General features: G+C 41.7%; 1 protein-coding gene across 1 annotated transcript; it reads left to right on the top strand.

The window, feature by feature from the left end:
* The first annotated feature begins 1,899 nt into the window (after positions 1 to 1,899).
* Positions 1,900 to 5,579, top strand: ccnb1 (cyclin B1). Its single transcript, XM_080477266.1, has 9 exons — positions 1,900 to 2,012; positions 2,085 to 2,210; positions 3,510 to 3,635; positions 3,847 to 4,035; positions 4,110 to 4,268; positions 4,398 to 4,634; positions 4,705 to 4,845; positions 4,918 to 5,028; positions 5,100 to 5,579. Exons 1-9 carry the CDS (start codon positions 1,992 to 1,994, stop codon positions 5,202 to 5,204), a joined length of 1,215 nt encoding a protein of 404 aa, XP_080333392.1. The 5' UTR covers positions 1,900 to 1,991; the 3' UTR covers positions 5,205 to 5,579.
* The last annotated feature ends 18,649 nt before the right edge of the window (positions 5,580 to 24,228 follow it).

Below are 24,228 nucleotides of genomic sequence, written 5' to 3'. Positions count from 1 at the left end.
ATGAAATGAGTTGGTAATATCAGCTCTGAAGTGTCTTCCTTGTGACATCACTCCAAAGAGTTCTGGTCACAACAGTCTGAGGAAGGCTCAGGTGGTGGAGCTGCAGCAGAGACCAGAACATTCTGTCCTCACGTTGAAGTGTCCCTAAGAAAGACAGACACTCTGTGTGTTTGTGTGCGTGTGTGTGTGTGTGTGTGTGTGTGTGTGTGTGTGTGTGTGTGTGTGTGTGTGTGTGTGTGTGTGTGTGCGCGCACCCGCGTACAAAGTACATTTGAAACTCTTGCAGCAAAGCAAAGTCATAAATCAGTCAAATCAATTTCCTATCTTAACACTCACAGTGGCAGATCTCAGCTTTCTTGATAAAAACAAAGAAACTACAACACTTATTAACAAATAACTACAAATGTTTGTTTTTGCTTATTTAGCAATAAATGTATCATCATTTGAATCAACATAAGTCAAACTGGTAGAAAGTTGCATGAAAGAACGTACAATATTAACTACTAGGAATTTCTGCCACTGCATTAATATGGTTTAAATCATCTGTGCCAGAGAGAGAGATTATTCTGTGCCAATAGGTAAATATGAATCTAAGCGTATGAGAATCACTTGTGAGGTTCCCCAAAGCTTCCTTGGGTCTCGTTTATTTAACATCTACTTGCCTGTGACATACAAGTCTATATATCAGTGTCAGTGAATGACCATAGTCCTATATGTCTGCTGAATAGGTACAGATATGAACTGAATGAGTGGATGTGTCAGAACGTTTTTCAAACTAAAACAGAAAGCACAGAGGACGTTTTTATTGGCCTCAAAGAGGAAAGGTTAAAGGTCAGTGTTCATATTTACTCCCCAAGACATCAGATCAAGCAGAAATCTGGGTGTATTAATGGACTCAGAGCTGAAATTCAACAACCACATCAAGACAATAACAAAATCAGCTTCCTACCATCCGACAAATATGACAAGAAATAAATGATTTCTGATCAAACGAGACTCGGAGCAAATTTTGGTTTGTTTTACAGGTCTCAGTAAAAAAGAAATGTGGCTGTTGAATTTCAGGTCTGAGTCCAGAACTACACCCAGATTTCTGGCCTGATTTGATGTCCTGAGTGACCTGGAGTCAAGATGAGCACTGACCTTTAACCTTTCTTTTTTGGGGCCAAAAACAAAGACCTCAGCTTTCTCTGGGCTGAGTTGTAAAAAGTCCTGACACATCCACTCATTAATTTCATTAAAGAAAAGAGTTGGTTCAAAACTGCTTGCACGTACACTGAAAAGGAAAAGGGTCCTGCTTGAAGGCAAAACATGACCAAATACTCATTCATTCATTTTGCATTTCATGTGAGTCGATGCTGTATTGATTGACCATGTCAGCTTATTTTAATTTTTCTGTAACTTTAGCAACTTGAGGGAGGAGAAGGCGGTGAAATGTTGAAGTTTTAGTTTTAGGGCTGTGTGCTGAGTCCCCTTCTCTACACCCTCTACACCCACGACTGTACCCTCACGCACCAGAGTAACACCATTGTGAAATTTGGAGTTATTATTACACATACATACTATCGTTTGTTTCTCTTGGAGACACTCACTCCTAATTGCTCGACGGGGATAAATAAAGTTGATTTTTTTCTCATTTGGATACAAACAATGACAAAACTATTGCTATTATTTGAACTAGTACACACGCATACTGTCTCGTTTTAATTTTAATGATTTGGTTCATTATTTTTTTTAAACATTTTTAATGTGTCCCGGGAAAAAAAAAACACAGGAAAAGGAAGTGACGGAAGAGAACTCAAACCACGTGGCCATGAATCGTCTGGGGAACGCATTCTACGCAGATGCGCTGGACCAATCAGAAGCCGGGACAGTTCAGGCCTCCTCCAATGAGCGCGCAGAGAGCGAGGATTTAAACGGAGATAGCGACGCGTTCAGAACAACGAGCCCTTCGCCACATCACCGCCGCTCCTGTTTGCTCAAGCAGCTCCACAATGGCTCTCCGCGTTACCAGAGTGAGTAAAACTGAACTTATTTTTTTCCCCTTTAAGCGCTGCCAGCTCCGCTCATTAAATGTGTCCCTGCAGAACCGCTTGGCCAACGCCAGGGTCGACCTGGGTGGGAATTCCTGCTCGGTGACCGGGCCCACGAAGCCTCGAGCTGCTCTGGGAGAGATCGGAAACACGGGCGCGATCAAAGACGTGCAGAAGAAGGTGAGGTGGTCCCGAAGACCTCAAACTCTCTCGCACCTTCAAACGCTGCTCGGGTCAGGGCTCGTGCAAGAGAACCATGCCGCAAAACGACGCGCAACCAAATGTTTGTTTTTTACTGATAATGACCAGCGGCCTAAACTAATGGTAAACTCGATCCATCAGCATCTAGTCTTGAAATGAGACTTTTACTTTACAGCAGGCACGTTTGCATGGTTTGGTCCCTTTTTTTTTTTAATGGTTGTCTGTCGAAAGTTTAACAATCCTTCCATATTTTATAAAATTCCTCAAAGGTTAAATTGTCTTAACCCCATGAAATAGGGTGTCTATTGAAGGCCTTGCGTTGATTTGCATTTTTCTTAAGAAATCCTTAAGCATTTCATACCATTTTCATGAGCTGCTGTTACTTTCTTTTCCAGTCTTTGTTTGGAAATCATGAGTTTTCCTGCAGCCTTTATAATCGGAAGAACTTTTGTTTTTTGTCACTTTCCGTCATCAAATGTAACTGGAACAGCCAAACCACCACTAACTATTTTAGTTGTGGTCCTTATTTAAAAAAAAAAAAAAAAAGGCTTCCCTTTGTTCCAGTTGTCCCTGCATGTTTGCTCTCATGGCAGCCAATTCTGATCAATGAGTCACTTGGCTGCTGAACTGCGCAGGACGGAGGCCTTCCATGTTCTGACTTGGCAGTTTCTTTTTCTATATTGCTTTAAGTGTTGTAAAGCAATATAACAAAGATGCAGTCCCATTGTCTTGCCCAATTTCAAATACAAAATGTATTGGTGGAAACCTGAATAGCAACTTTGGGAGAAATTTAAAAAATGGAGCTCCTCACTACTTGGTGCTGCTTAATATGAATGCTTAAATACAAAATATCAATTTCCAAGCGCTTCAGAAGTCTGTCATTAACGGTGCATCTACTCGCTTCAAGATCCCCCCCCCCCCCCCCCCCCCCTTTTGAAGAAACATCAGGACAGTAGATGGTGCTCTTTTGCTTCGAAGTACTCTGGTGATTCCAGTGTAACAAAGTGTGCATTTGGTCTTGAACGTCAGGGGGCGGGGGAAAGTATATGTATAATTGCTTTCTCAATCTTAGCTCAGAGCAGAACTGGAGTAAATCTGCAGGATTGCATTTTTTATTTTCAGACTGGGAGATATTTCTTGAGGAATTGTATGCCATTTTGCAGTGTTGATCATTCAGGGGGAAATGTTGCAACAGTTCAGACTTCCTGATGTCTTGTAATTTCCTACTTTTTCCTGTTTTACCTGGCTTTATTTAATGTCTCCTCTTCTTAATCCTAGACTGTCAAAACAGAAGCTGCTGTCAAGAAGACCAGAGTTGCCCCCAAAACAGCCAAAGTTGCAGCACCAAAGCCAGTAGTCCATGTGGAGCCAGTTGTTCATGTTGAACCCGAGCCAGAGGTGCAGGTGAGTTGGATTAACAAGTTTACAGCAGATCTGTTGAGTCATCTATAGCACTGTTTGGGAAAAATGGATCTCAATTCCAGAACCCAGAGTCTTGACTTGACCACTATAGCGCAGAGTTGACCGATTATTTAAATGGGGGGTCTTGACTCGGTGTTTATGCAGTAATGTGGTTGCCGCCTCCTGGTTTCAGATGATATTTCCACTCTTGCAGGTTCCACCTGAGCCGGCGTCGCCCACCCCTATGGAGACTTCTGACTGCAAGCCTGCCGACCTCTGCCAGGCCTTTTCCAACGTCATCCTCAACACTGCAGTCAGGGACGTGGACGCAGACGACTACGACAACCCCATGCTCTGCAGTGAATACGTGACGCAGATCTACAAGTATCTGCGACAGCTGGAGGTGAGTGGCTTCTCGCCCGGAGCTCGAAAATCCTTCAACCAGCTCGACGTAACCGGGGTTCTTGTGTCATCCAGGTGGAGCAGGACGTCAAGCCCAACTTTCTGGAAGGCCAGGAGGTGACGGGCAACATGCGCGCCATCCTCATTGACTGGCTGGTGCAAGTGAACCTGAAGTTCCGTCTGCTGCAGGAGACTATGTACATGACTGTGGGAATCATTGATCGCTTTCTTCAGGTGAGGGGTTGGTGTGGCCTAAAAGTAACTGGGGGGGACGACGACTTCATTTGAGCATTTCTCGATTGCATCATGTGGTAAAATGGCACAATTACCTGACGTTTTACTTTTTGGCTTCACCTCAATCAGGACCACCCAGTCCCCAAGAAACAGCTCCAGCTGGTCGGTGTGACGGCCATGTTCCTCGCTTCCAAATACGAGGAGATGTACCCTCCCGAGATCTCAGACTTCGCCTACGTGACAGACCGGGCCTTCACCACAGCCCAGATCCGAGACATGGAGATGAAGATCCTCCGTGTGCTCAACTTCAAACTGGGCCGTCCTCTTCCCCTGCAGTTCCTCAGAAGGGCTTCGAAGATCTACGAGGTTTGTAGCGCTGCTATATTGAGTAAATTCACCTTCTGTGGAAGTTGAATGTGCTCATGTTCTCTTTCAGGTAACAGCCGAGCAGCACACTCTGGCCAAATACCTCCTGGAGCTCACCATGGTTGACTACGAGATGGTTCACTTCCCTCCTTCCCACCTGGCTTGTGCCGCTCTGGCGCTCACCCTCAAGGTCCTGGATGCTGGTGAATGGGTACGTATCTTCAGTTAAATCCTGCTGTGGTCGGGTGTGTTCGCCTCAGTAGCTCTAATCTGTCCTCTGCAGGACGCCACACTGCAGCACTACATGGACTACACAGCGGAGAGTTTGATTCCTGTTATGGTGCACATTGCCAAGAATGTCATCAGAGTGAACGACGGACTCACCAAGCACATGGTGAGTTGGAGGAAACGGGTCGTCCCGGCGCCGTCGGGGCCTCGGTTTCTCACGTTCTGTTCTCCCCGCAGGCCGTTAATGGGAAATACTCCGCATCCAAGCAGATGAGGATTGCTTCCATCCCTCAGCTCAAGTCTGCAGTGATCAAGAATCTGGCAAAGCAGCTCACCCAGTGAGAGAACAGTCTTTGGCACCATGTGCTGATTTGTACAGCCTAACTTAAATGTTTTAACATGACAGGAATGTGTGCTTTTGAGGACCATCAAATGTCACTTTCATTTTTTTTTTTAAACAAAGTGGAACCCCACTGGCCTTTTAATCACTATGTTGTAAATTCCTTTTGACTTGCCTGAAACCCACCACCTACTCCAGTGTGACTTTGAGTGAAATATCCCCCTGTGTGGACATTTTGTAGATATATTGGGTTTTAGGAAGGTTTGAAAACTTTTCTTTTAAATGGTTGAGACTTTCCTTTTTGTGAACTGTACAGCAATGTTTTTAAAGTGACTCTTGCGTCTTGTTCTTAAAGCATCTATTAAAGATTTTAAGCAAAATACTTGACTCGTCCTCTTCTACCACTAGAGGGAGCTGTAACACAAGCTTTAAGAGTTGCCTGAGAGTGGACCATAGCTCATTCTAGTAAACTTTTAATGTCTTGCATGTTGAGAGAAACTAAGTTGGTGTTAAACCTTTAGGCGGCAATGTTTACATTGCACCTGATTGTAAACTTGAATAGGCCTAAATTTTACGCAAAGCTTTTACTTTACTAGCCCATGTGTTCCGTGGCAGAAGTTGCCGTTTTGCTTAATCTGAGACTTTAAATAACTTGACCATGAAAAGATGGTGTGCAGCTTCCAGTTCTTTTAAACCTTAATACAGTTGTGGCACAATAGAGGTGTCCTGGGGGGGAAAGATTACATGAGCCTGCATTATGCATGAATTGTCCCATAAAGGTATATTGAAGATTTAATTATCATTAAGTATACCAAAATGGACTTGACGTGTCTAAAGATTACTCATTAGATATGGGTGTATAAAGAAATGGACATATTGTTTTGAATGCTTTTTAGTTTGTAAGAAACCTATGATCTATAGTTCCAATGTGATTTGACATTTTATACAGGATGTGTGGACATCTGTAAAAGTTTGGTCACCTCTCCCATCAGTATTTTAATGAATGTTTAAAGAAACTCTGCATTTGAGTTTCTCTGCTGATCTGATGGCCTCGTCTAAAAATATCTCCTGAATTTCATTTCCGGGCTCCAAGTGAAAGGAGATACTGTGACCGTTCAGCTCTATGCTGCGGCTGGGAAGCCTTCTCACCATTTCAGCTACATCACATCAGGACACAAGTAGTTAAAGCTAATGGATGGCTTCAGAGTGGGAGCTATTATCACTTTAACCCATTCACAGCCGAGGCCCTGGACGGAGCCGGCGCCTCGGGGGACGTCCAGGCAGCTTTGTGCCGAGACCACCTGCCATCTGCATGACGTGAACATCAGCAACGTGAGGCCCGCTGGGTAACAGCTTGGCTCCATCTGTTGGTGTGTGGCTCCTGACCAGAAATCAGGAGTGGATGAAACACTGGGACCTTTGGTTAATTGATATCTGAGGAGTAATGTTTATTTCTACAGGACCAAATGTCATTTTAAGGCACTTTTATGGAGGAAAAACCAGGAATTCCATACAAGCAGAGGAGACGGTGGAAGGGGAAAAATCTTTTCACAGGAAGAAACCTGCAGAACCAGGCTCAGATATTAAAGCTTTCTCCTTTTCCAGGTGTGGTTTGGGGGATAAAAGGAGAGAAAGAAATAGAAGACGGACCAATTGTTGGTGGGAGGATTAAAACCCTGCAGGATTGCAGGGGGAAGGGATTCAAACTCTGGTTCCACCTCAAAGATCTCTGCTCTCATCTGTTATATAATGTTAAATAACCTGACTCAACACTGGTTCCTCCACCCAAGCTGCCCGTCTGCCCCCTGACAGGATGACATACGTCCACTTCTGCACCCTTTGCTGTTTTCCACAAGGGACGCACGATAATTAGGCTCAGCTATCCCGGAAACCCCGGATTTTAAACCCGCAGATCAAACCGAGGACTCATTCTTGTAGGCTGAGGTCATGAGTGGGCAGCCGAGTCAGTTTGCAGGACTGGATTCCTCCTGTGCGGGGCTCCTGGTGCATACCAGCAGCTGCCTGGAACGGTACTTACTTGGCCTTCCTGACACAGATTCAGCTGCGTGACATTTATTACGATGGAAAATCGAAGACGGAAGCCGCACAGTTCGGGACAACTCGGCTCTCGATCATACCCTTCAAATCTGCCACCCGCGGATTACAAAAACATGTGTCATCACTCAAGTTGTGCGGTTTTGTAGCCGTGGGAATACTTTTGGTTTTTATGTGTGGCGTTCAAGAATGGCCCCCAGCGTGTCACTGGAACCACGAGTTAATGAAAAAGAGAAACTGCCCTCATTGGTCCAGCTCGTGACAGTTTACATGGGCGCCTTAAAAACTCTTCAGGCCTCGTTTGCACAACATTTTCAAGTAAAAATGCAAACACTTTAGTTTTTTGGGTGTCTGTTTACACAACAACTTTGCTCAGAGTCACTGAAGATGCAACTTTCTAGATTTCTAAAATTTATTTGGTCTATTTACTCATGTTGTTTAATATATGTAACGTATTTCGTGTATATTCATATTGTAACTTCTGGTGGCACATCGGGGTAATTCTTGACTTTGACTATGGGGGACCAGGAAAAACTTGTGATTATGGCAGGAAGGGCATGTTGCAGGAAAACTAACCAAGTCGACAGCACAAAGACTTGCTGTGTTGCAGGGACTTGCTTGCTTGTTCGCATATATTTATACCATTTAAATATTCGGTTGTCATGTAATTCATGACTTTTTTTACTCATCGTTAGCATCGCGAGCACACGCACTGGCCAGTTAAGCGTGCTAAGGCGATGTAGCATCCGTTGTCTAAAATGGAATACATTTTTTGAGGGATATAGGTTTGATTGAGGGGTTTTACTGTGTGCATTCTGCATGTTCTCCCGGTGCCTGTTTGACTTTAATTTTAGTATTGCGGCTCCTTTCTACAATTCAAAGACCCACTTGTTAGAATACATTCTCTTTACAAGGAAAGAACACATATCCATTAAAACAATGTATAATAAAGTAAGTTAAAGAGAATAATGATGTCTTAAGGCAGAGGTGTCAACGGCATTTTAGTTCAGGGGGCCACATATGTCCCAATTTCATCTTGAGTGGGCCGGACTGGTGAAATAGTGTCATAAAAACATTTTGATTTAAACTTTAAAGTTTTTCTTTGTTGCGTGCACAATACCGAACAATTAATACCAAAAATCACTACAATCTCAAAATAAAGCCAATTTTAATGAAACCGTCTGGAGTAAAATATGGTGAAGTGTCCAGAAAACATCTCCTATCGCTGTTTCATTCTGGGTGTCTTTTACAAACTCACCCTGACAGCGTGGCTTTGAGGCTCGTTTGATAGCAATGAGGTATCTGGTTTTCAAGGCAGCATCGCTTCAAGTCTCAATGCTGTGCTGTGTTTGCTACTCTTAAGAAATTTGTGTAAAAAAAAGAAAAAGCGGGCCAGATTGGGGCCTCTTGCAGACCAGTTCTGGCCCCATGGGCCTTATGTTTGACCCCCGTGTTAAAGCCTGATTCAAAAAAAGTGTGCGCGTCAAAGGTCCTCAGAAGTTGGGGTTAAGTATCTGTATGACCTCGCTATCGTTACCAGTGAGAAGCAAATCACCCAAAGCCAGAAAAGAGTCAGAAGTGAGGTGACATAAACTGAAGAACAAGGTCAACCTGCTTTGTTTATGTTTTTTGTGCTCTGCTGTTGTGGGGGACAAAGTAAAACAATTTTGACCTTTTTAATGTCAGAACTTCAGCCCCCAAAAAACCACAAAAATCCATCTTTTTTTCACTGTTAATAGAAGTCGAGTCTATTTCCCTGCTTGTCCAGCACAAAGTGATAAATGTGAATGATTATGTAAAGTGCTCCGAAAATGCTAAAGTGGTGAAAATAAGAAGAAAAAAAAGAAGTCCTGCTCTAAGTGAAGTCCCTTTTGTTATTTATTAAGGTTCAAAAGTCTTCCAGTCATCTAAAATTGCCCTTTTGTGTGCTGAGAGATGGTTTTAATGTTGTTGGCTGTGAACAAAACGTCATCTTTTTCAATGCTTTAATTCCTGGTCAGTGACTTTGACTCGCTCGACAATGCGACATGTTCCAGACGTACACAACAATTAAAGAGACAACTGCATGCTATGCGGGACGTGTTCTTTCTGTAATCACTGGGACATTGTTTCAAGTGGAGTTTCCTTGTATTGGATGAGCTGAATCATCCGTTGCAAATTTCTTAAAAGAAGACCAAAACCCACTGAAATCCCACAGTTAAAAGTTGTCCAGTGAGACAGCATGTTTATGTATTCATGCACGTTACAGAGTCATCAGTGCTCGAATCCCTCTGTCCTTTTCCATGTTTATTCAAGCACTCGCCATTAAATGCATTTGCAAGTCAGCACTGAGGTCCAGGAAGAATGCAGAGGCAAGCTGCTCAGCCTTGAAGCAGCACAACATCTTTTACCCGGAGGCGGGTCGTCCCGAGACGAGAGTCAGATGTTTGGAACGGCTTCCCCAGTCTAAACATCGTCCGAGATGGCCGAAGGTTTAACAAGTGCAACCCTTCAAGAGGATTCAATGCCCATTCTCAAAGTGTGTGTGTCTCAGTTCAGCAATGACAAAGTAAAGCAAACAGGCACCGGTAGAGTTTCAGTGGAGTGCTAATAGTTTGTAGCGGACATGCAGACATGAATCCCCTGGACCTGAGAGTGGAATCAAGCACAAATAAACACAATCTTTTTTCTGAAAAGGTATCGATTTCCTATTTAAATCCTGAACTCTCAGGACCTTTGAGTCCCTCCGAGGTAATAAAGGATCTCATTATGTGAATTTTGACCAGACGACCTTAACCTCCATGAGTACAGCCTGAATGGAAGTGATCTTCTTTTCACAATCAAAGGGTTGAATGCTTGTTGACCGACGTCTCCTGTGGCAAAATAAATCCACAGGCTTCAGACGATTCTTTTTTCAGTTGCTGGACGGTAAATTTTTTGTAATAATATTCTTGTGTTCTGATTTGTATGAATTCAACTGAAATAAAACTAACTAACTTTTACAGATAAAGCAGAAAGATGATCCTCGGGCAGAAGACAGTCTGAACAATATTTTCCATTAAGTATAAATGGTAAAAAAAATTAATTATGCAACACGGCGGCGCACTTAGGAGTTGAATAATGTGCTGTCCTGAATCTCTCTCCCCATGAGAAGTAGCACCCTATAGGTTGATTGCGCAAGAATATAATGCAACCTGGAGCTTTAATTATGAGTTGAACCAAAGGAGGTAATCAGGTCTGTCTCAAGGCGATCAATAGAAGCTCCAAGTGTTGCACACAGGTGTTATCAAGCAATATCCAGGCCGACGCCACCTGCGTGTGCAGAGTTCACTCTGTGACAGTATCAGTTCAGGTCTGAAGTCAAAACCACTTTAATTCCTCAGTGTTTGTGCTGCTTTACGCATGATCATGCATCCTTACTGAATCAAAGAGTGCTGTGCGGTAAGTAAATGTGATAAAAGTCAAAACCTTATAAAGCCATCCCAGGGTGGAGATGATTGGACGGTGGAATGGTTTGAAAGTATTTACTCAGAATACATTTGGAAACGTCAGTGGTGACTTGTTTGCACATTTGCAAGTGAAAATGTGAAAATAAGCAAGGTACTAGTACAAAAGGATCGTTTAATGGTTTGCGAGTCCGTTCAATTCAGTTTTGTTCATAAAGCGACATTTCTGACATTCCGATGACACTTTCAAATGGACTAATTCAACAATCTCACACGAGGAAACTACATAAGAGGTGGAAAAGAAAAACTCTCTTTTAATATGAAGAAATCTGCAAAAGAAGCCTCAGAGGTGGAGACTTTGTACAGAACCAGACTCAGAGGAGGGGAAACCTGCAGAACCAGACTTTAATTAATTCTGAGGTTTTCAAACAGCAGTCTGGTGATTGGTTTAGTAGCAATTATTGAGAATTTCCATATCTAATGAGCTTTGGCAGCTGATAATAATGTTGAGTGGAAAATAATGTGGTCATAGGCAGAAAGAATGAACTCAGTAAGAAGAGATAAATGCAATAACTGAACCATTAAAGTGATTCTTTTCTATATTGAAAATTCCTATTATATTTAATAATAGCTGTTTTGGTATATTTTGACACTCGAGTCAGGAAAACAATTATTTCAAAAACTGTCGACCAAAATTAGAATTATCTGTCTTGTATCTTTAAAATGTTGCTAAATGGAGAATTAAAAAAACAAAGCACCACTGTTGTATAAATGAACACACAAAACGCAACTCAAGATTTCTGTTTTCACTTCAAAATATGTGATTGTGACCTTAGATAGACCTCCTGTTGTACCTCTTGGTACCCCCTTGGGCCCCCCTTCTTAAAAATCCTATGCATCTGCCCCTCTTCAGAAAAACAAAGAAATGTGGAAAACCTTGAAAATAAAATGTGATGTAACAAACATAAGTTATATAACAACTAATAATCTTCTATCCACACTACGAACCATCGAATCCTCCACGGCAGAGCCACCGCAGGAGGCAAAAGCTTTCTTACATGCATGTTTTGGCGAGCAGTCTTGTTTTGGGGAGATAAAAAGAGGTTATTTTCTTGTTTCAGCTCTCAGAGATTATTTTTGGCGTCTGAGCAGCACTCCTGGACCAGAACACTGCAGTGTGGTCACAGTTGCTCACTTACCCCAACTAGGATTTTTTCCATTGGCCTTCACTATGCAAGCTTGGAGGATTAATAGGTTTAGTCCAACGATTCTAAACAGCAGCAGTAGCCTTGTCGTTTCTCAAAGTATGAAAGCATGCTTTTGAAACCAGAAGTGGTTTTTTTACTTGTTTATTTTAGAATGCTCTATATGACGCACTGGGGTCAGACTTGCATTTTAAAGAAGCATCTAAAGAAGGAATTCTGGACTATTGGTAGAGTATTTCAATAAGTCTCACTTATGATATGATGAGAGCATTTCTTTGTGTGTAAGCTTTCTACCAGACCTCTGAATCATCAACCACCTCTCATAATTGTGACAGACACACTGATGGCCAGTTTCATTTGTTTTCAGCAGCTACAAATCTTCATTCATCAAATGGACCTGGACACCTTTCCACTGAATGACACCCATCAACGATTATTTCCATAAACCTGCTGTACTGTTGCATGTCAGTTTGGATGAATAGCAAGTCTTCATTGACATTTAAAAACATTTTTAATTCTGGCTGCTCCTGAACTGAAAGCGAGTTTGGGGTCAAGGACACATGACTCAGCATATTTACCTCATTTCAGTGAGATCTGAAGCCTTCCTCAGTTTTCAGTTTAACTCGTTTTCATCAGGTGTTCGGTTCATTCTATAGATCCAATTGAGTTACTCCTTTGGTCCTTCTGCCATTGGTCTGCTTATGTATATACACGTAATATATGTATGTTGTCCTTTTTGTTCATGATTTACTGCTGTGTGCACCACGGAGCGTCCACTGAGAAAGTTGAACCTGTTCTGTTTTTGATGGCGCTTTATTGTAAATATATTATTTAAGACAACAGGTGGCGAGTTCCAGAAGCATCCGAAACATCCTCCATTCAATCAATGTACAATGGAGATAAATGAAGAGAAAAAGTTGGGACACGGCTGTAGTGTTTGTAATCATGTTGGATAAGATACGATACAGATATCCAGTCAGATGTAATCAGTCAGATACTGCATATTCCACCCCAAAGTTGGTGAGCTTTCCCCAAGTGCCACCTACAAATCAGGGACTTCTTTTTCGTGTTGACAGAAATGAATATGAACAATGTTCCCGTGATGGTTCCTGGTATTTGTAGAAAATTTGTTTTTAGAGCTATAATCCATGTAATCCATATAATCCATGATTTCATGATGATCAATAAAGTAATAATTTTGGCCAATTTGAATTTGATTAAGCAAATACAATGCAGATATTTTTAAAAAAAGTAAAAAATTACAAACATAACAGAAAGTGTCAATATGCTTCCTAATGAATGTGACAAATACAAATACAAATACAAATACAAATCCACATTAGTGCAACTTCGATAATGTGCTGACTAAAATTATAAGAATGTATTATATTATTGGAAAAACAACATTAGTTACACTAATGGAATGTTATGGAATTACTGGATTTATTAAATTTCAAGTCATTGGCTACATCAAAGAGAAAAGTAAAAAAAAAAGTTTTGTTTTAGTGAAATAATGTTCACATAAACATTGGAGTCAAATATATGACGCTTTCCAAAGTAATCACAAAGCTTTGGTGCCAAAATGGAATCAAATAGAAGCTAAAAATGATTTCACCGTAGCAAAGACTGAACACACACATTTTTCTCAGACCACTATGGCTTCCTAAACATAATGAAGTGGTTTTGGAACCTTAATCTCATTATACAAAGACCATGCCACCACGAGTTTATTGTTAGAAAGGTTGGCGTCACATGGAGTTAAGGCTGTCGACAATTGTTTGCCCCGTTTTGAATAAACACTGCTATGATTTTGTTTGTGAAACGCTGCAATCCACAGATGTTCTGATGTGATCGAGGGGAACAGTGTTCTCGCAGTACAGACCAAAGAGCTGTATGATGACCAAACACATCATATCCTTTGTCCAAATCGACATTTTAGCAATTTCAAACACCTTCAGAGGCTGTATTTGACTTCTTAGCTGATGGAAATCCACTACAACATATGTTGCTTCATTGTAACATGGAAGTCAGGACACAGATTATGGATACTACAGTAGCTGTCCATGTCAAAAGTCTATCTGACCTGCATGAAGTTTGGTTCAAACCAACTAACAGCACCACACTATTGGGAAGCGGGAACACAAAATCAGTCTGATTTGCTTGATTTCCACATGACTATTACGATGGAACCCTCATAAATATCCCAACTACACTGTGTGGTCCGATGATGGTGCTTCAGAGGTTATCATGACGACCATATTGACCCGTTCAGACCTCTCAATCGATCATAAGATGTGTGCACACGAACGGAAAATTGCTCCTTCAAATTAATTGCAGATTCATCTCTGAAGTGATGCCGTGAAGCGATTCGTCCGCACTTGCAGAAATTCATCACGCACGGTGCGTGACGTTCCCCTGCTCATGTAGAACCCTACTGCCTGAACTTCCTACAACCACCGACTGACTACGGATTGATTTTAAATAAATGCAGTGTGGCACCTCCTTGTTTTTGTGTTTGATGCTGGGCTTCGTTTCTTCGCTTGAGTAGAAATGTATTTTTGTAGCGTGAGCCAGTACGTTGTTCGCGTAGGTTCCCGGAACAGCGTGACGTCGGTGTCCTCTGATGAGTGGACATAGTGTTTATGGGTCATTTGGGACGCTGAATACCTCATGGGAAAAACACAGAGTAATGTCAGGGTAAGTGGATGCAGTGTGGCTCTTCCTGGCACATTGGTGCCTTGAAATTGATTGGAGGATCTACGTGGTCCCAGAGTATGGGTATGCTGTATGGTCAGTGGGAAACGTTGAGTAAAATGATTAAGATTAAGATTCTTCATGCTTGATTTAATATATTTCTTTTCTTTTTTTGTAAAGCACTGTGAATCGCCCTGTGTTTGAGTGGTGCTCTATAAATAAATTTGCCAATTGTACCACAGTTTGTTTCAGATGAACCAAATCTGCCCTGTGTCGTCCTGAAGCTACATTCTATTAACCTTTCTTGTCACTGAGTGTCTTCAGGGCTTCACAATTTACAATTCCAGAATGGTCAAAGCCAAATGAAACTCTTGCGATATCTATGAACTGAGAAAATGTAATACTTCATAGTTTTGATGGAAACACATGCATACGGACTGAAGAAACCTGAGGAACCTCTGGTAAGGTGTGCTCACTCTTTCATTCCATCATGGCTGACAGCAGATCACCAGGCAAGAGGCTCTTTCAGGGGATTTCTAAGCTGCTACAGCAAGAGTCCAACGCACTAAGGCTCCTCTCGCATGACAAATAAACACGCGTTGTGTTTTTCTTCTGTTTTTTTCAACAATGGGTTTTATTAATGTTTTTGTGTTTTTGTTACTGAAAAAGTCCACATTTAAATGACCATATTTTGAAAATGATATCCATTTGCACTCAAATGGCAGAAACGCTGACAATGACGTAGTTTTCATGTTGGGCCAGTAGTGGGCAATGTTTTTTGTTTTTGCAAAGAAATTGCAGAAAACAATGTACTATAAACATTACCAATAGTAGTACATGGACATTCGTATGGAGAGACAATGAAAATAGACTGCTATTACAGGTGACTATAAACTGTACTATAGATAACTATAAAATTATAATATAATAATCTAAACATTTTCGGCGGTTGTATGTTTTTGCAATGAATTGATATAATTGTCCGTCTACTCGCGCATGTGCAGAGGAATTGTTTACTACGGCCGTGGTGTGTATGCACAGTAGCAGCATTTCTGTCACCTATATGGAGACGGAGCCTTCTCAAAATGGTGCATTTTCCCATGTTTCCACAAAGACGGAGCGTTTTCAAAAAAGTTCCACTTTGGAAGTTGTCTTGCATGAAGTTGCATTTTCAGTTCAGTTCCGTTTAGTTGTGTCCCCGTATCGAAAATTGTGTTGCAGCAAAGTATAAAACACAGTGTGCTGAAAAAACATCAGTGACTGAGTAGAATGGTAAAATAAACTAAAAGCCACTGAGCTCTAAAATCAAGATCGTTAAAGTGCCATCAGAGTTTATTATAAGTTCCTGTGAGAAGCCACAAATCAAATCAAGTATGGCTCCTCCTCCCCTGTCCCACAATCAGAGGTGAAATGGCTTCAGGGACAAAGGAGTGCTTGTACCTGTTGCCCTTCATACGAGGAACTCTGAGCTGAAGGCCAAAAGGCAAAAACTGGAACACGACGTGTAGGGAATGGGAGCTGTCAGAAAAGGTTGCTTCCACCTTGGGAGCCCTTTGTTTTAAGTTGCATTATTAGTGGCTCTGAGCAGCATTGTCGTGTAAACAGACATCTAAAACATGACAAAAATGTTCATTTTTCTCTTAAAAATGCTGTGTGAACAGGGACTGAGCCAGGGGTGTCAAACATAAGGCCCGTGGGCCAAAACCGAAATTTCCAAATTTCTTAAAAGGAGCGGAAACAACACAAGACTGAGACCTGAGCTGACCTGCCAGGGACGCTGCCATGTTAGACAGTAAGATAGCCTCAGAGCCATGCTGTCAGGATGACTTTAGCATTTCACTATTTTTTACCAAAACGTTCGATTAAAATTGACTTCATGTTGAGATTGTAGTCATTTTCCGTAGTAATTGTTTGGTTTTGTGAAAATTTTCCTCATGTGACTGTAAACTGAAAGTTTACAGTTTAAATTTAAAGGTTATCATGGCACTATTTTACCAGTCCGGCCCACTCAGGATGAAATGTGGTCTCTGAGATAAAATGTGTTTGACACCCCTGAACTAAGCCCAGGTGGATCCTCAATATCTTCTGCATTTCTGATCCAGCAAGCCAAATCATTACCTAAATGTATCACATGTGTAAATAAGTGGAGCTGCAGCTCAGTGATAAAGCCTGCGGAGCCCGGCATCCGGTCGTGTCAACCCCAGTTTGGCTCTTCCAGCAGCCTTGTTGTCAATTCACTAAGATAAGCTGACGGGAAGTGTTGAGAAAGAAGACCAGCCTCCAGATGGCGGCTCCGTCTTGTGACCTCCTCGCCAGCGGTCATGCAGAGTGCATCTGGATTGATCTTCACATTCATCAGCCCGACTGACGCACCAATGGTTTGTTCTCGTGTTCAACTGAACGTCATTGTGTGACGAATTAATTCCTGAAGGGTCATTAAGTTAATGTTGACTCGTAGGGCGATTATCTGAGGTAACATCAGTTCCACTCAGAAGGAACTGAGCCAGTGTTTGTGTTTTGATTTACGAGATCGGTAATGATGAGAACAAGTCTGCCAATGACTCCAGTGCTCGGTCCTGAATCTACTTTGATTATTATGATGACAACTCCAGACTAGTTGATGGATTGTAAGGTTGTTTGATTAATTATTCATAATAGAAGCATTCTATACACAGTTAAAGACACTCTGAACATGTTCAAAACACAGAAAGTCACTGTGGCGGGATCACCTTGTTCAGATTAAAGTGACGTAAACAGTCAGAGCAGCTGTCCTTTGATTCAAGATGCCTCCTGGCCTGCACAGTGTTGTAATCTGACCAGTTTGGTGAGTCAGGGTGACTGGCTATCGCTGCCTCTGCCTCTGTGATAAATCCTCTCGGTGTGGAGGGAGTAGGGACAGGGACAGACGGCTGCTCCTGCTGACACACTGTAAATTAACCTCCGGGGTCACTCCGCCAGCTCCTCTGTTGACCGAATGCGACAAAGAGATTGACAAACACGGTTTGCCGTTGCACCTCTGCTGTTTCTGAAGTGAATACATGCATCAGTCATTGATAATGGTTATTGGAAGTTTGATGTCGAATTTTCTTTTACATTTTTTGAAATCCAAATTATATTTTGAATACAAATAATACCAAGATAGCAAATAATCAGCTATCAAATTCAGTAAAAAAACTGAATATACAGGAGAAGAGTGCTAAAGTTTAAAGCCTCATTTACACAACTATATTTCTAGTTTTTCATGTAAGAAATGTTTCACGTTTACACTGCAACGTTTTGAAAGTGATGGCCGTTTACACAGAAATGGCCAAAATGCTAAACATTATGTAAAATGGTCTTCACTTATTTCGCACCTTACAGCTGTGTGAGCACCTCTAAAGTGCTTTACATAGCTCATCACGTTCAATCATTCACACACAATTGGTGGCTGCAGCCATGCAAGGCGCTGGCACTCCAATGGGAGCAGTTTGGGGTTCAGTGTCTTGCCCAAGGACACGTCGGCATGTAGACAGGCAGGGATGGGAATCAAACCTGCAACCATCCGATTGGGAGACGACCGCTCTACCAACCGTACCATGCCATGAAGTTTTCATGTTGGGCCACTAGTGTGTGACATTGTTTTTGTAATGAAATCATATGGCACAAAACACAATGGGAGTACATGGACATTATGGACAGACAATGAAGTTAGAATGCTAATTTCGGTGACAATAAACTACAAAACTACCGAGTCCCAGGAAAATATGGACTGGGATTCATGACACACTTACAAGGAAAATATTTTTGAAGCATTTTCAAAAAGTTGCGTTTTCCCCATTTCCATACATTGTTTTGTAAGAGTTGGCATTTTCAGTGACTCCGAGCGCCATTTATGTGTAAACAGACACCCAACACGCAACACAAGTTTTGCATTTTCACTTGAGAACATTGTTGTGTAAACAAATGAAGTTGAAGTCAGTGTTCATCATTTAGTGCTTGTAGTAGTTGTTTTTAACCAAAAGACTACAACTAATTTAACATATTTGGTAAATGTGACTTTTTTATGACAAACATTTTTTAAACATTGATAAGTTATTTCACATACTACTGGACATCGACATATAGTTTGTGGAGGATTTCAAGAATTTCTGACACTTATGGAAAAGGACGAAAACACCCTTCACATTTCACCTAATGAAAGAAACACTATTGTATTTTTCCCCATTGACACCATCTTGGATGATATACACTATGGCATTGAAGCTAGTGCATTTACAGTGTGTCTGCTTTTTTTTAATAACACAACTGTTTCATAAATATACCTTAAAAAAACAAATCAACTAAAAAAGTCCTACAAAATATTATTACAATAACAAAGTCAAATTTGAATAATTCCATCGATGATTGCCCTGTAAGGGTTAATTCTTAGGTCTTTAAAATGTAGTTCAAAACATACTAAACTAATCCTTTCCTTTGATTTGATGCCAACAGTTCTTTTAAGGTCGTTGCATTGACAAATTGCAGTATCTTTTCTAGCTTACGGGATTTACAGTGTCTGTGGGTAAATGATGTCAAATGTGTTTATAGCACAACCGGCAGCTATTGATGAGTGCCGGTTAATATCCAAATAATTGTTTTGAATGTGGTAACTCCTTGAGCTGTAACTCTACTAGTGGTGGCTGGCTTAATGACAGTTAAGTAGCCTTGTACATGATTAAAACACAAATAGTTTTACCGGCCGATTCATGTGTGACTAGTGTGAAAGCAGACTAATTGCACCCATCCCTACTATTATCTCCACTGGAATAAAGGAATAAATATAGGATTTTCCGATGAATGTACAAATATGAAAGAGTCTCATCACAGCCCTGAAGCTTCGAACCGCTCTCTACATCTCGTGGCTGGACTTACTGAAATGGCTGAATTCACATGATTACAGGCTCTTTCCTTCTTATAATCAGTCGATACCATCGTCTGTGGAGGGTTTTTTTAGCCCTGCTGTGGGGAAATTATATTTCTGATTGTTACAGATGGCTCTTCACCTGACAACGTCAATTAGCCCTGTTATTCATTGGAGGCTCGCTTCCAGACAGCATCTGCTCATTATTTCACTGAGAATCAGCCATAAACTGATTTTTGTTAAAGCGTTGTGACTTTTTTTGTGGTTTTCATGAGCGTTTTCTGGTAGTTTGGCTCATCATCCCACGCAGACAAGAATCTCCAGGGCCTCAATAGGATGCAGAGGCACAGATATTGATTATATTAGTCAATAAAGGCTAGTTTCCTCCCCGACTATTACACTAATGCACTTAGGGAGAATGTCCCGGCTAGCCTTGCAGGCCAGGTTATAAAGTGCACCAGAGCTCCTAAATTATTCACAAGGCCCCTTTGCCAGCTCCTCGCCTCCATTAGAGAAAGCAGGAGCAGAAGGGGGTGGTGGTGGTGGTGGTGGTGGTGGTGGTGATGTCACCCGGCCCCTCTGAGCCAAGCAGGGGCACATGAGACCGGGTGATGGAGTCGGCTTCGGAAGGACCACAGCTCTGCCGGATGACGAGTGCCGTGCCCCCGCAGGTCGCTGCGCCAGCAGAGCCTGCTGGTCAAGAGGGAACACGCTGGATTCCGTGTGTGTGAATAGAAGCTTATGTAATCCCAGCTCACAGTGACTGATGATTGCAGAGGGAGAGCGGAGATGAAAAATGGAGAGACGTATGCGACAAGGAAGAGAGGTCTCAAGTCAATAATACAATATCCTATAGCTAATAAAGTGCGGATGGATGTAGAAGGAAGACGATGCTTTTTCACCACCTTTCTCACAAGACTCCTGAGACGCTTCAGTGATGAAAAAGAACCAGTGAAACGACTGCAAGTATTCATCCAGATCCGATTCTTTGAATTTGTATTCAAAGGTGAGACCCCTAAATTAAAAACCTCGTCAAATTTAATGGTGGACCTTTTAAAGCAGTTCCTCTGTGCCACTGCAAACCTCTTACCAAAAGGTCTCATTCATTAAAGCCTCCTTGAAAAGCATTACAAATCTATTAATAACCTGTGAAACCTGCTAAAGCCTCCATGGATTCACCTTCAAGCATCATGCAAGACCCTCAGAACGACTGAAAGCAAAGGTTCTCCCCTTGAAAGGTTGCCTCAAGGCTGCAAACCCCCGTTATGATCTGTGATCACAGTGAAGCCAAATGCCAGCGGACACACACGTTCTCACAAGTAATAATGGCAAGAGCCTTTGAAAAAAATCAAAGGACAGTTCTCCAGGTTGGGAACTGCTGACTTACTGAAGAACTTAGAGCAACAAACAAAAATCCTACAACGTCCCGGTGGCCTTGCACACCTAACAAAACCCCTAATTGAACCTGGGTTTGCTCCACCACCTCTGAAGTGATGCTTTGAACGTTTTACAGCAGAACAAAAGCTCCCTCACTGACAAGAACAACATACATGCAGAAACAGAAGTGTCAGTGATGTGAAGGTTCCCAAACTTTAGATTGAACTCAGGACCTGAAGAAAAATCCGCAGACATTTCATGAACTCCATTAGAATCCGACGATTATAGGATCCAGTTCTGGTCACTGAGACCCTGTTTACACAACAATGTTTCGGTGCGTTTTGGAGTCTGTTTACTCGACAGTAGCCCTCGGAGCCACTGAAAACATAAACAACTTTTGGAAAATTGGTTCCCAAAGTGGAACTTTTCAATAACACTTTGACTCTGTCTCCATGGAAACCAGAGAAAACGCTACTTTTTAAAACGTCTTGAAAGGTGGAACTTTCTTAAAACGCTCCGTCTACGTCTACATGCACAGGGCAGAAATGCTGCTACTGTGCATCCACACCACGGCCGTAGTAAATAGTTTATCTGCACATGTGCGAGTAGCTGAACAATAACAACTGTATTTGCCTCCAGAGTGTCACGACTCCCAGCACATATCCTCCTGGGACTTCATAGTTTCATAGTTGACAGTCACCCTAACAACAATCCAACTTTTTCGTCCACACGAATGTCTATCTACTTGCCATTCTTAATGTTTATGGCAGATTGCTCTTTGCGCATGTGTGTGGTTTCATGACAGAAACAAACAGCACCCACTAGTGGCTTACCATAAAAACTACATCTTTTTTTCTTTTTTTTTTTTTAGCTTTTAGGCTGGTTCCGTGTAAATGGACATTGTTGTGTAAAGATGAAACCTTTCATGACAGTGGCTGTGGATCAGTTGCTAGAGTGGGTTGTCTCTCAAACAGAAGGTTGCTGGTTTGATTCCCTATCGGTCCAAATGGCAAAATGTCCATTCACCATTTTCTCCAATGCAGAAAGGATGTGTTTTCGTTTGAAACACGGTTATGTAACCCGGGCCTATCCTGCCTTTGGGGATTAGAATAATTTTTCTCTGCAGGACTTTTATAATAGATTCACTCGGATATTTTGTGTCTTTAGATGGATCATCCAAGCATTTTGCCCTGCCACCCAGTGACCCCAATGTTATCCTGTTGTTTACCAGGCCGGGTTTAAGGCCTGGTAATAGATCATATATGTTGAACCTTCAGAATTCATTTTAGTTTCCTCTTGTTACCAAGAGGTGTTGGAGGTCTTCCACCAAATCAGGAGTATTTGTATATTTTGTAAATCAGTGAGTTCTTCGAATTGCACTGTTATGACCATCATGGCTCTATACATGAAAGTAAGTCAACAAATCTTGTGTGAGAGGACCTAAGGTAGGCTAATGTGCTTTTTTGAATTTCTGAGCACATTCAAGTGTTTTTCTCGACATTGCAAATGTTTAATGGCTTTACAAAGGCAGGCATTAATCGATTCTTTCATTTTCTGTTTGCAAAAAACATTTAAATCACATTTGAAAGGATTCACAAAAGTGCGACATTAATGGATCTATACAAAGATGCTTGAGGCATCAATTACTGACAAAGGCTATTTTCTTAGTTATATTTATTCTGCACAATAAGTCTTTCAGTCAGCATGTGAAAATGGTCGGGAAAAATGTACAGAAAATGTTTGGAGTCAATTATTAAAATTGGAAAAGCACTGTGCTGCACTGTTCAATCCTCAGGACGTTTGTAGGTGACGGCTGTATTTTAACACCCCTGTATGATATGTGAGAGTGTGAAGTGAGTGAAAGCCTTATTGAATTCCCCCGACTGTTTCTCAGTCATATACAGATATCACACCCACAGTCATTAGAAGGCGTGCGCAGGATGATAGCAGCCCATTGTTCCTGTTTCAGACCTCAGAAGGATTCCCACTGTCCTCCTGTCTGTTACAGTCTGAACTCGGCGACCTCTGGTGAGATGCATCTTAAGCCGTGGTGAAACCCTGCCGATAATCCAAATGTGAACACACATGAAGTGCGCCATGTGTGTTTTCACCATAGTGTGAGGTATTTCTGCTCTCCCGCTGCTCGGCTTCTGTCTCATTTCGGGGAAGCTCGGCTCGGGCTGCACACAGCGAAAACACTAAAACACAGTGGAAAAACAACACGGTCAGCAACAAAGTCAAGACAGACGAAAGCAACACAGATGCCAAGAGTCATTCCTCTGTCTCCTTCTCTTTGTGTCGGTCTCTCTCTCACTCTCCAGGCCTGGAAAGGTTTTCAAATCAGATGGCTGTTACTGTATACTGAGCCTGGGACGGAGGCTGGATGGACTAGATCAGGAGTGTCAAACACATTCTGGTTCGGGGACCACATTCAGCCCAATTTCACCTAGAGTTCAAATAGAACCATAATAACCTTTATATTCAAACTTTAAACTTTTTCTGTTGTGGTGTTGAGGATAACTTTTAAAATAGTCTATATTTTATCAAAATGTTTTGCAATTAGTACAGAAAATTACTTCAAACTCAACATAAAGTCGATTTTAATAACACTTTCTGTTGCTGATTCAGTGAAAAAAAACCTCCTATAATTGCTGCATTTTGCAGCCTTTTGCATGCATGTTGTAACAAACTCACCCCGACAGCGTCGCTTCGTGGCTAACGCTAGTCTGCTAGCAATGAGGTAGCTGCTAGCTTGAGCCTCATGCTTGTGTTATGTCGGCTAATTTTAAAAAACCAAAAAACAGTTAAAAATTCCATTGTTTCATTGCAATTCTAACTTTAATCTTTTAATCTAATGGCATCACAGTTTAGTTATTTTGTTTGAAAAGCACAGAAGCACAAAGTAATTTCAAGGCTATAGATCTGTGGGAGCATCTGCAATTAAATCTATTGACAAGCACCGCATCTTGGTAGACATGAGTTGTATTGATGAGTGCAATCCATTTCAGTTTTCAGGGAAACGTGAATGCTAAAAACCATCTCACTGTGTCTGTAATTTACTCAAAACTTCAGATCAGCATGAAGCCATACGCCTTCAGTTTCTCATGGCTAAACATCGTGTTAGACCCCCGACATGTGGAGCCTATACGCTGATTATTTAAAGCGACTGAGAGGAATTCAATTAGCACGCGACACCGAGGAGCCCTTTGGTGCCATATGCCATGTAACCTCTTGACCAAAGGATTACACCGATCACAAAAACTCAGTTGGACTAAATTAGATTTTGATATCAGGTTACACGCGTCAACCACAGAGGCTCATTATGCAGATGGTTCGGTACAGATGTCAGCCACAGATGTTCATGTTTAGACTTCAGTCAGTCTATCACAAT

The sequence above is a fragment of the Lipophrys pholis genome (genome assembly GCF_963383615.2).
Source record: "Lipophrys pholis genome assembly, chromosome: 12".
Taxonomy (NCBI): domain Eukaryota; kingdom Metazoa; phylum Chordata; class Actinopteri; order Blenniiformes; family Blenniidae; genus Lipophrys; species Lipophrys pholis.
This window is presented reverse-complemented; position numbering and strand designations above follow the sequence as displayed.

Bases quoted from the DNA above. Each gene is read 5' to 3' on its own strand.
- ccnb1 (XM_080477266.1), top strand. From the start codon at position 1,992: ATGGCTCTCCGCGTTACCAGA. The intron at 4,269-4,397 runs GTGAGGGGTTGG...CACCTCAATCAG, and splicing joins TCATTGATCGCTTTCTTCAG to GACCACCCAGTCCCCAAGAA. The intron at 5,029-5,099 runs GTGAGTTGGAGG...TTCTCCCCGCAG, and splicing joins ACGGACTCACCAAGCACATG to GCCGTTAATGGGAAATACTC.